This window comes from Suncus etruscus, chromosome 15, assembly GCF_024139225.1.
Source record: "Suncus etruscus isolate mSunEtr1 chromosome 15, mSunEtr1.pri.cur, whole genome shotgun sequence".
NCBI lineage: Eukaryota > Metazoa > Chordata > Mammalia > Eulipotyphla > Soricidae > Suncus > Suncus etruscus.
Genome location: NC_064862.1, coordinates 75,867,968 through 75,881,148, shown reverse-complemented (window position 1 = coordinate 75,881,148; position 13,181 = coordinate 75,867,968). Strand labels below are relative to the sequence as shown.

The 13,181-nt window shown below is 40.3% G+C and overlaps 1 protein-coding gene and 1 pseudogene across 1 annotated transcript; both read right to left on the bottom strand.

The window, feature by feature from the left end:
- Positions 1-838: 838 nt before the first annotated feature.
- LOC126030466 (olfactory receptor 2AE1-like) lies at positions 839-1,777 on the bottom strand. The gene has a single exon (XM_049788681.1). It carries the CDS (start codon positions 1,775-1,777, stop codon positions 839-841), a length of 939 nt encoding a protein of 312 aa, XP_049644638.1.
- A 4,856-nt stretch (positions 1,778-6,633) lies between these two features.
- LOC126030470 (olfactory receptor 2AE1-like) lies at positions 6,634-7,535 on the bottom strand (annotated as a pseudogene).
- Positions 7,536-13,181: the final 5,646 nt, after the last annotated feature.

Sequence of the window (13,181 nt, the reverse complement as noted above, 5' to 3'; positions counted from 1 at the left end):
AGGTCCAATCCTGACACCTAGTGGACAAACTAAAACACTTTTCCAGGTACTGGGCTAAGGAAGAGCAAAGTTCTCTTCCTGCACTCAAGTTCCTTTGTTTTACAAACCTTGGTTGATTTGCATGATTCATCAGTTGCCTGTATATATATATATATATATATGCACTTTAAATCTCTGCTCATGATATTTTTTTGGTTTGGGGGCCACACCCTGCATTGCTCAGGGGTTACTCCTGGCTCTACGCTCAGAAATCGCTCCTGGCAGGCTCGGGGGACCATATGGGAATGTTGGGATTCGAACTACTGTCCTTCTGCATGCAAGGCAAACTCCCTACCTCCATGCTATCTCTCCGACCCCTGCTCTTTGATTTAAATTCAACTGTAAAGAGTGAATTTCTCAAATCCTGTTCCCCTTCTTAAATCTTCATAATAGCAGAACTTCAGACAAGTTCATAACAAGAATCTTTAGATTTAGATTCATGACCTACCTAATATCAAAACAAGAGTGTCAAGTGGGGCCAGTGCAATAATATAGCAAGTATAGTGCCATATCCTTGATTGTAAACTTTCCAAATACTAGGACTCTGAGAAAATGTTTGGTAAATAGCAGCTAGTATCTGGTATCATGTTTTAATAGTGTACAGGAACGAAGATGGTTATCTAAGCAATAAGATGTCTCAGACCCAGTTAGAAATATGTAATTGTGCATCCATTACTTTATTGTTACAGTAATCAAAGAGCATCAAAATTCCAGGCCCTTGAAAACTCTTACAGATTACCAAGAGTAATTGAAAGTGTTTATCACATTGAGCTTTAGATTTGTGACAAGTGCACAGCAGTCACTGAGTAACAGTATCTCTGCCCAACACTCTCCTCACTGCCTTAGCCACATCCTTATTCCTGAGAGTATAAATCAGAGGATTGAGTGCCGGGGTAATAATGCTATAGAACACAGAGCCAACCTTGTCTTGCAGTGGAGTGCGCAGGGACCTGGGTCTCATATAGGAGAAGATTCCTGCACCAAACCATAGAGATACTACAGTGAAGTGAGAGCTACAAGTGGCAAAAGCATTTCTCTTACTGCCAGCTGAATGCAATTGAAAGACACTTCGGATAATAAAAGTATAGGATATAGAGACCAAGAGGATGGGGAGGAGGAGAATCAGAACAGTGCTGACGTAAACTGTCATTTCATAAACAGAGATGTCTCCACATACCAACTTCACAACAGCTGGAAACTCACAATAGAAATGGTGGATTTTGCGAGACTTACAGAAAGGGAAATGCATCAAGATCACAGTGTGAATGAGGGCATCAAAGGATGCTACCAGCCATGACATGACAGCCATCATCAGAGCCACCCTCCTGTTCATGAGAATAGCATAGCGCAGTGGATGACAGATAGCAACATAATGATCATAGGACATGAGAGTCAAGAGAACACACTCAGCACTTCCCACACACAAATAGAGGAAATGCTGGGTAGCACAACCCACAAAGGAGATGGACTTCCTGCCTGTGAGGTAGTTGGTAGCCATTTTGGGGATGGTTATGGTGACGTGCATCAGATCCATGACAGAGAGCTGGCTGAGCAGGAAGTACATAGAGGTGTGGAGCCGGGGGTCAGCACAGATGAGAAAAATGGTGAGGGAATTGCCACACACAGCAACAAGGTAGACCACCAGGGTCAAGGAGAAAAGAAAGACATGGGTGAGGGAGTCATCAAAGAGCCCTTCTAGAATAAAGTCAGCCAGCGAAGACTGATTGTTCTGCCTCATGGCCCCTCCTCAGACCCTGTGGGAACAGGAAATAGGAACAAATGAATGTAAGAAATCTTAGATTTGATATTTCTGACAAGAAGTTTCTTTGGGGGCCGGGCGGTGGTGCTAGAGGTAAGGTGCCTGCCTTGCCTGCGCTAGCCTAGGACGGACCGCGGTTCGATCCCCCGGCATCCCATATGGTCCCCCAAGCCAGGAGCAACTTCTGAGCGCATAGCCAGGAGTAACTCCTGAGCATCACCGGGTGTGGCCCAAAAACCAAAAAAAAAAAAAAAAGTTTCTTTGACTTTAAGAAAGTATTGTGTAAGAAGCTTTTCTTATTAAATATTAACTGTATTATTGAAATACTGTATTTTTCAGAGAGATAACTTGAACTATCCCTTCACAATAATGCTAATGGTGAATGTCAGAATATTTAAATTCACAAACTATCTAACATCAAAATTAGAGTGTCAGATCTGAAGCAAGAATACAGAAGATACGGTCCTTGCATTGCACATGCCCATTTGAGTTTGAACCTGGCACTACATATGGTCCCCAAACCTTGGCAGTAGTAATTTCTAGCAGAGTCAAAAGTAAGATCCTGAGCACAACTGGGTATGGTACCAACCCACCCCAATGAAAACATATCTTCTTATCAAGGAAAAAATATATGTAAACACTTCTAGATATATGTTCATATCCTATCATGCGCACACATATACTTACATATATACTATTGTTAATATGTACATGTGTATATAATCAAGTATATGTATTGTATACACTTATATGTGTATATACATAAATATATATATATACTTCTTGTATTTTATAACTGACAGAGTTAATTAAAGTATAAGCCACCAAGATTTGTAGACACATACTCAGTTAATAAAATTACAAAACTTGGCATTAAGAACTTTGTAATCTAGGGAATAATCATGGAAGTGTGCCACCTTTCAATCTTTGTTCTTTTGCAATGCCAAGCTCTGGCAGATTTGATGTCTCTACACTTGAGCCACTTCTGGGAGCGGATTCTCATGTTTTACCTGATGCTAGAACTTACTGTCATGGGGCAGAACAAGTCAGGTAGGAATGGATGATGGCTAGAAACTATACATCAAAGGCAGACTGAGCCCCACCTCATGAACTGGAAACCCGCATAAATAAACTGAGATGTTTTATCTCAGCCTCTGGTACCACCAGGGGTGAGAGACACCTGCCGAATTTGCAGTCTCTGAAAATGTCCTGGTTTATCCTTGTCAGTAGGAAACAGCACAATCAGCAGTCTGTTTGTTTTATTTGACATAGCGTGCATCTTCTTAAAGCCTGCTTCATCTCCAATGATCCTCAATAAATTCATCATCTTTCTGCCTAGCACAGGAAACTATATCACTTACACCAAAAGTAAGATAAGTCTTCTTCCAAAATAGAATTCTTGTTTTTGTGGAGAATGATGTTCATTGTCCTTCAAAGTATAATTGATGAATATAGCATAAGGTACATTTGCTGTTTTCCTATTAAATACAATCTAGAATTTCATGCTGTGGGCAACCTGCAGAATCACAGTGATTTTTTAGCAGTTGTTCTATTTATTAATTGATTGGTTTTGGGGTCACACTCGGTGATGCTCAGGGTTACTCTTGGCTCTATGCTCAGAAATCGCTCCTGGCAAGCTTGGGGGACCATATGGCATGCCAGGAATCAAATCAGGTCTTTCCCGGGTCAGCCACATACAAGGCAAATGCCTTACCACTGTACTATCTCTTCAGCACCCCCACAGTGGTTCTTTTAACTCAACTTCTCTTTGACTAGGAATTTTATTCTCCACCCACACTGCCCATCAACTCTAGCCTGTCATATCCACACATTTGTAAGCACCATGTTTCCCATTCTCATCCTTCTCAGTTTCCCTCTGTCTACCACAGAAAAAATTCCCATCATCTGGTCTGTGCCTCTTTTCCTCCCAAGATAAAATTCCTGTTAATCTCATATTCTGATTCTGATTCTCCCTCCCAAAAGTGGCTCCTCCCACCTTCCTCTTTTTTCAAAGCTTTCCTTCAGGACTAGTCCAACATCCTCCTTGATTAAGGGATGAGAAAATGGGTTGATCATTCTATATGACACCTCGTTCCTAATAGAATTCTTCTGGATATTCACAGCCCAAACTTACCTTATCTAGGCTTTTTGTAGAGATGTAGAAAAGCAGTACAAAAATGCAATGAAGAAGGCAGGATAAGTCCACATTGGGTGAGTTTAATAACTCACATATTGGCTTCTTCTCATGACCCCAAGAATTCTTTTCTGGGGAGCTCATGAGCCGTCTTTCTCCAAATCTAGAAATTTTGAATTACTGGGACAATGACACGAGCTTTATTTACACTCATTTTCCTATGACCAGAGCACTACCACGAACAACAACAAATAAAACTAGTGATGTTCTTACAGTCTGAGCTCAGATTTTGACTTCTATCAGCATTCAACAGGACTGATTAACCAATTTCTTTAACCTGTATTAGGAGGGACTTTGAGTTATGAATATTATACCCCTGCCCAAAATAAATGTCTACATCATGTCTACATCCCAACAGGACTCTCAAAGTTGATGTAATAAGAGTTTCCATGAATATTAACTTGGAAGGGCTACATTTAATATCAGCATAATCTTTAATCAGTGCAGAGTCCAATGATTTTCTGATTTGGGGGTCATTTATATCATTCTCTCCTTAGATAGATTTAATCCTTCATTCAGATTTACTAAAACTATAACTTGATGAGTTCTGATGTTCTAAATCCCTTTCTGGTTGCAAGGATTGTCCTCAGCAGGAATCACAGAGTTTAGCATGAGGAGAGATTTGGTGTGGCCTGAGAAAATTATGAGGAAAGAGGAGCACCATGTGTGAGATATGAAACAGCCCCTCACCCAGAGGATGTCAGCTGAGGCAAACTGAGGCATCAGGGATTTCAACCCAGGGGACACATTTTGAGTCTCTGCCGGAGACCAGGACTCAAGGTACCAATTAGACTTGCAGAGACCTTGAGAGATGCAACCCCAAAAGGCTTCACTTGGAGTTTCTATTATTTCATTGTGGGTTTGTTTTAGAAATCAGGAGGCTGTAATTATGAGGTGCATGACCCTGAAAATAACAAGGAAATCTCTTCTCCAAAAAACCATTAGCCATAAACAGATATATTTCTTTAAATCCATGGCTATATATTTTTTACTTGGAATCTTGACTGATCTAACCTCAATTGCCCAATTTCTTTGAGAAGACAGTCTGAGAAAGATTGTCTGACCTTTTATGGCACTGACTCCTTCTTACATTCCCCAGGTGTAGAGCATAGAAAAGAGATCAGGTGATCCAAAGGCAACAGAAACTGAGAACTAGCCTCAATAGGAAACTTGCCACAATGGGGTATGGGGGACCCAGGGTACAGTAATGAAGGAAGCAGACATATTAGTGGAGAGTGTGTTGCTGGGATATGGCTCCATTTCTCTGACTTTTGTTTCTTTCAGCAATATTTTAGTCTTTTCCAATTTGAGGTCATTTTCTGTTATGGTTACGTTTATTCCTTAAGATTTCATTTCCTGGGCCCGGAGAGATAGCACAGCGGCGTTTGCCTTGCATGCAGCCGATCCAGGACCAAGGGTGGTTGGTTCGAATCCCGGTGTCCCATATGGTCCCCCGTGCCTGCCAGGAGCTATTTCTGAGCAGACAGCCAGGAGTAACCCCTGAGCACTGCCGGGTGTGGCCCCAAAACCAAAAAAAAAAAAAAGATTTCATTTCCTGGGGCCAGAGAGATAGCACAGCGTTAGGGCATTTGCCTTGCAAGAGCCCACTCATGACCAATGGTGGTTCAAATCCCAGCATCTCATATATGGTCCCCCGTGCCTCCCAAGAGTGATTTCTGAGCAGAGAGCTAGGAGAAACCTTTGAGTGCCGCAGGTTTGGCCAAACAAACAAAAAAATAAGATGTAATTTATTTTGGTCCTAAATGGAGTTGTTTTCCTGATTTTATTTCTCTCTCTTTTTTTTGGTTTTTGGGCCACACCCGGCAGTGCTCAGGGGTTACTCCTGGCTGTCTGCTCAGAAATAGCTCCTGGAAGGCAAGGGGGACCATATGGGACACCGGGATTCGAACCAACCACCCTTGGTCCTGGATTGGCTGCTTGCAAGGCAAACGCCTCTGTGCTATCTCTCCGGGCCCCCTGATTTTATTTCTTCTAATTTTTTATTAACATATAGAAACATAACTGACACTTGATATTATTATTACATTTAGTATCTTCATTTTTACTGGAATATCTTATGTGATCTGTCAATCACAATTTTCAACTGCTTTGAATAAATTATACTTTTTTTCTTGCATAATAGCCATTTTGAGAACTTCCAGTATTACACTGAATCAAAATAGTGAAAGTAGGCATTCATTTTTTTGTTTTGTTTTGTGTTTTTTGGTTTTTGGGTTACACCTGGAAGTGCTCAGGGGTTACTCCTGGCTCCATGCTCAGAAATTGCTTTTGGCAGGCTCGGGGGACCATATGGGATGCCAGGATTCGAACCACTGTCCTTCTACATGTAAGGCATATACTTTACTTTATCTCCATGCTATCTCTCTAGCCCCTAGTGATTTTTTTAACAATGCATGTAGATTAAGATAGTGACTTATATTATTAGATTCCTGCCAGCAGGTTAGTACCTATAACTGTATGTTCATTAATTTGTTGTAATCAAATAGCATCAGGACTCTGGACCATTAAAAATCCTTACAGGTTTACCCAGATAAATGGAATGAGTTTAATACCTTATACTCTTCTACTCAAGGAAGCTACAGTGCAGTCATTGAATAACTGTAACTCTTCCCAACACTCTTCAGGCCTTAGCTACATCCTTATTGCGGAGAGTATAAATCAGAGGATTCAGGGTGGGAGTAGTGATTCTATAGAACACAGAACCAATCTTGTCTTGCAGTGGAGTGCACTGGGACCTGGGTCTCATATAGGAGAAAATGCAGGCACCAAACCAAAGAGAAACTACAGTAAGGTGAGAGCTACAAGTGGCAAATGCATTTCTCTTACTCCCAGCAGACTGCATCTGAATGACACTATGGAGGATGAAAGCATAGGATGTAGAGACCAGGAGGATGGGAACAAGGAGAAGCAGAATGGAGCTGATGTAAACTGTCATTTCATGAACAGTGATGTCTTCACAGACCAATTTCACAACAGCTGCAAACTCACAATAGAAATGCTGAATTATACGAGACCCACAGAAAGGGAAATGTATCAAGATCACAGTGTGAATGAAGGAGTTTGTGGATGCGCTCAACCATGACATGATAGCCATCGTCAGGGCCACCCTCTTGTTCATGAGAACAGCATAATGCAATGGATGGCAGATGGCAACATAACGGTCATAGGATATGAGAGTCAACAGAATACACTCAGCTCCTCCCACTGACAAGTAGAGGAAGTGTTGGGTAGCACAACCCACAAAGGAGATGGACTTCCTGCCTGTGAAGTAGTTGGTAGCCATCTTGGGGATGGTCAAAGTCACATGCATCAGTTCCATGAGGGAGAGTTGGCTGAGCAGGAAGTATATGGGGGTGTGGAGCCGTGAGTCAGCACAAATGAGGAGGATAGTGAGGGAATTGCCACTCACAGAAACAAGTAGACCACCATAGTCAAGAAGAAAAAAAAGACATGAGTTAAGGAGTCATCAAAGAGCCCTTCCAAGATAAAGTCAGCCAGCGAGGACTGATTGCTCTGCCTCATGGCCCCTCTTTAGTCCCTGTAGGAACAGAAAGTGAAAATAAATGAATATTAGAAATATGGGGAACTGGAGAGATAGCATGAAGTTAGTGCGTTTTCCTTGCATGCAGAAGGATGGTGGTTCGAATCCCAGCATCCCATATGGTCCCCCGAGCCTGCCAGGATCGATTTCTGAGAGTAGAGCCAGGAATAACTCCTGAGCGCTGCTAGTTGTGAACAAAAAACAAAAACAAAACAAAAAAAAAAAAAAACCGAGAAATATGGTACTCAGCATATATTGATTTAAAAAAAAAAAAAAAGCTTCTTTGACATTAAGATAAAATTGTGTGGACTGTGGGGCCAAAGAGATAGCATGGAGATAAGGCGTTTGCCTTGCATGCAGAAGGATGGTGGTTCGAATCCAGACATTCCATTTGGTTCCCTAAGCATGCCAGGAGCGATTTCTGAGCGTACAGCCAGGTGTAACCCCTGAGTGCTGCTGGGTGTGACCTAAAAACCAAAAAAACAATAAAAAAAAATTTGTGGTGGCTGTAGCAATAGCATAGAAAGTAGACTATTTGTGGGGCTGGAGAGATAGCATGGAGGTAAGGCATTTGCCTTTCATGCAGAAGGTCATTGGTTCGAATTGCAGCATTCCATATGGTCCCCCGAGCCTGCCAGGAGTGATTTCTGAGCATAGGGCCAGGAGTAACGCCCTGAGCGCTGCCAGGTGTGACACAAAAACAAAACAAAATAAAAAAGTAGACTATTTGTCTGGCTCAAAGCCAATGTGGGTTTTCCAGCACCCTAATATGATTCCCTAAACCACACTAAGAATTAAAATGAAACTAGATCGAGGAGTAAACCTTGAGCACTGCTGGATGTAGCACAAACTCAATTAGTAATATTTTTCTAACTATTTGATAACTCTTTATTGAAATACTTTATTTTTTATATATTTCATTTAAACACCTTGATTACATACATGATTGTGTTTGGGTTTCAGTCATATAAAGAACACCACCCATCACCAGTGCAACATTTCCATCACCAATGTCCCAAATCTCCCTCCTCCCCACCCAACCCCCACCTGTACTCTAAACAGGCTTTCCATTTCCCTCATACATTCTCATTATTAGGACAGTTCAAAATGTAGTTATTTCTCTAACTAAACTCATCACCCTTTGTGGTGAGCTTCCTGAGGTGAGCTGGAACTTCCAGCTCTTTTCTCTTTTGTGTCTGAAATTTATTATTGTAATAATGTCTTTCATTTTTCTTAAAACCCATAGATGAGTGAGACCATTCTGCGTTTTTCTCTCTTTCTCTGACTTATTTTACTCAGCATAATAAGATTCCGTGTACATCCATGTATAGAAAAATTTCATGACTTCATCTCTCCTGACAGCTGCATAATATTCCATTGTGTATATGTACCACAGTTTCTTTAGCCATTCGTCTGTTGAAGGGCATCTGGGTTGTTTCCAGAGTCTTGCTATGGTAAATAGTGCTGCAATGAATATAGGTGTAAGGAAGGGTTTTTTGTATTGTATTTTTGTGTTCCTAGGGTATATTCCTAGGAGTGGTATAGCTGGATCATATGGGAGCTCGATTTCCAGTTTTTGGAGGAATCTCCATATCGCTTTCCATAAAGGTTGAACTAGACAGCATTTCCACCAGCAGTGGATAAGAGTTCCTTTCTCTCCACATCCCCGCCAACACTGTTTATTCTCATTCTTTGTGATGTGTGCCATTCTCTGGGGTGTGAGGTGGTACCTCTTAGTTGTTTTGATTTGCATCTCCCTGATGATTAGTGATGTGGAGCATTTTTTCATGTGTCTTTTGGCCATTTGTATTTCTTCTTTGTCAAAGTGTCTGTCCATTTCTTCTCCCCATTTTTTGATGGGATTAGATGTTTTTTTCTTGTAAATTTCTATCAGTACCTTGTATATTTTGAAGATTAGCCCCTTATCTGATGGGTATTGGGTGAATAGTTTCTCCCACTCAGTGGGTGGCTCTTGTATCCTGGGCACTATTTCCTTTAAGGTGCAGAAGCTTCTCAGCTTAATATATTCCCATCTGTTAATCTCTGCTTTCACTTGCTTGGAGAGTGCAGTTTCCTCCTTGAATATGCCTGTAGTCTCAATGTCCTGGAGTGTTTTGCCTATGTGTTGTTCTATATATCTTATGGTTTTGGGTCTGATATCGAGGTCTTTAATCCATTTGGATTTTACCTTCGTACATGATGTTAGCTGGGGCTCTAAGTTCAATTTTTTGCAGGTGGCTAGCCAGTTGTGCCAACACCACTTGTTGAAGAGGCTTTCTTTGCTCCATTTAGGATTTCTAGCTCCTTTATAAAAAAATTAGGTGATTGTATGTCTGGGGAACATTTTCTGAGTATTCAAGCCTATTCCACTGATCTGAGGGTCTGTCCTTTTTCCAATACCATACTGTTTTGATAACTACTGCTTTGTAATAAAGTTTAAAGTTGGGGAAAGTAATTCCTCCCATATTCTTTTTCCCAATGATTGCTTTAGCTATTCTAGGGTGTTTATTGTTCCAAACGAATTTCAAAAGTGCCTGATCCACTTCTTTGAAGAATGTCATGGGTATCTTTAGAGGGATCGATTAAATTTGTATAATGCTTTGGGGAGTATTGCCATTTTGATGATGTAAATCCTGCCAATCCATGAGCAGGGTATGTGTTTCCATTTCCGTGTGTCCTCTCTTATTTCTTAGAGCAGAGTTTTATAGTTTTCTTTGTATAGGTCCTTCACATTTTTAGTCAAGTTTATTCCAAGATATTTGAGTTTGTGTGGCACTATTGTGAATGGGGTTGTTTTCTTTTTTTTTTTTAAGAATGTCCTGGGTATCCTGCAGGGCCTTAATGTCCATTTCTTCCTTATTACTATTGGTGTATAGAAAGGCCATTGATTTTTGTGTGTTGATTTTGTAGCCTGCCACCTTGCTATATGAGTCTATTGTTTCTAGAAGCTTTTTGGTAGTCTTTAGGGTTTTCTAAGTAGAGTATCATGTCATCTGCAAACAGTGAGAGCTTGACTTCTTCCTTTCCTATCTGGATTCCCTTGATATCTTTTTCTTGCCTAATTGCTATAGCAAATACTTCCAGTACTATGTTGAATAGGAGTGGTGAGAGAGGACAGCCTTGTCTTGTACCAGAATTTAGAGGGATTGCTTTTAGTTTATCTCCATTGAGGATAATATTTGCCACTGGCTTGTGGTAGATGGCTTTAACTATATTGAGAAAGGTTTCTTTTATTCCTATCTTGCTGAGAGTTTTCATCAAGAATGGGTGTTGAGGGCCGGGCGGTGGCGCTAAAGGTAAGGTGCCTGCCTTGCCTGCGCTAACCTTGGACGGACCGCGGTTCGATCCCCCGGTGTCCCATATGGTCCCCCAAGCTAGGAGCAACTTCTGAGCACATAGCCAGGAGTAACCCCTGAGCGTTACTGGGTGTGGCCCAAAAAACCAAAAAAAAAAAAAAAAAAAAAAAGAATGGGTGTTGAACCTTATCAAATGCTTTTTCTGCGTCTATTGATATGACCATGTGATTTTTATTTTTCTTGTTATTTATGTTGTGTATTATGTTGATAGATTTATGGATGTTAAACCATCCTTGCATTCCTGGAATGAAACCTACTTGATCAAAGTGAATGATATTCTTGATGAGGCACTGGATCCTGTTCGCCAGGATTTTGTTGAGGATATTTGCATTTGTGTTCATCAGAGATATTGGTCTGTAATTTTCTTTTTTGGCAGCATCTCTATCTGGTTTTGGTATTAAGGTGATGTTGGCTTCATAAAAGCTATTTGGAAGTGTTCCTGTTTTTTCGATTTCATAAAAGAGCCTGGCCAGGATTGGTAGTAGTTCCTCTTGAAAGGTTTGAAAGAATTCATTCATGAATCCATCAGGGGACTAAAGGCATCTTTAAGGAGGAAACAGCACTCTCCAAACAAGTGGAAGCAGAGATAAACAGATGAGACTATATTCAGCTGAGAAGCTTCTGCACCTCAAAGGAGATAGTGCCCAGAATACAAAAGCCATCCACTGAGTGGGAGAAATTATTCACCCAATACCCATCAGATAAAGGACTAATATCCAAAATATAAAAGGTATTGACAGAACTATACAAGAAAAAAACATCTAACCCCATCAAATAATGGGGAGAAGAAATGAACAGACACTTTGTAAAAAAGAAATGCAAATGGCCAAAGGAACATGAAAAGATGCTCAACATCACTAATCGTCAGAGAGATACAAATCAAAACTACTATGAGGTACCACCTCACGCCACTGAGATTGGCACACATCACAAAGAAGGAAAACAAGCAGTGCTGCCTTGGATGTGGAGAGAAAGGAACTCTTTTTCACTGCTGGTGGGAATGCTGTCTACTCCAACTTTTATAGAAAGTGATCTGGAGATTCCTCCACAAACTGGAAATTGAGCTTCCATATGATCCAGCTATACCACTCTTTGGAATATACCCGAGGAACATAAAAATACAAAACAAAAATCCCTTCCTCACACCTGTATTCATTGCAGCACTATTTACAATAGCCAAACTCTGGAAAAAACCAAGATGCCCTTCAACAGATGAGTGTTTAAAGATGTGGTACATATACACAGTGGAATACTATGCAGTCGTCAGGAGAGATGAAGTCATGAAATTTTCCTGTACATGGATGTACATAGAATCTATTATGCTGAGTGAAATAAGTCAGAGGAAGAGAAAGAGACGCTGAATAGTTTCACTCATCTATGGGTTTTAAAAAAATGAAAGACATTTTTAGCAGTATCTCAGAGACAAGAGAGATGAGGGATGGTAGGTGCAGCTCATAACATGAAGCTCACCACATAGAATGAGTGCATTTAGAGAAATAACTACACTGAGAACTATCATAACAATGTGAATGGATGAGGGAAGTAGAAAGCATGTCTCGAGTACAGGTGTGGATGGGGTAGGGAGGAGGGAGATCTTGAAAATTGGTGGTGGGAATCTTGCACTGGTGAAGGGGGGTGTTCTTTACATTACTGTAATTATACAACTGCAATCATATTTGTAATCACAGTGTTTAAAGATAATTTAACCATAAAGCATAGATATAAGACACGGCATTGAATAACTAAAGACTAAAAGTGATTGAACACATACACTGAGCACTCAATGTCATACATAAAATAGGGTGAAGACATTTGGAAGGATACCAGAAGTAGAAATGTGAGAGGTTATGGGGTAATGCCTCCCTTTTTGTATAAAATAAGAAAATCAATATGTACCTTGGGCGGGATATTCATTGGTTAGGTAATCTTACATGAAACTGATAATACAATAATATACAAAATGGTCTCAACAAGTGGAACTTTACACTTAGTAAAGGCAAGTGTTCTTGTCTTTTATTCAATACTACTAATTGAACTATATAAAACTGTTAGTATATCTCTCTTGGAGTAATCATTCTCTTGTCTGAAGGGGAGTTTTTGCCTTAACAGATTTAAAATACAATGAATTAATTTGAATATAGAAAGTTGCTTGAATTTTACTTTCTAGTTAGAATATTGATTCAAGACCACTTTAGAACATTGCAGTTACTTTTTATTTTTATGTACTTTTTTCCACCCTATAAGCTTTCATATTAAAATAGTTACTACCTT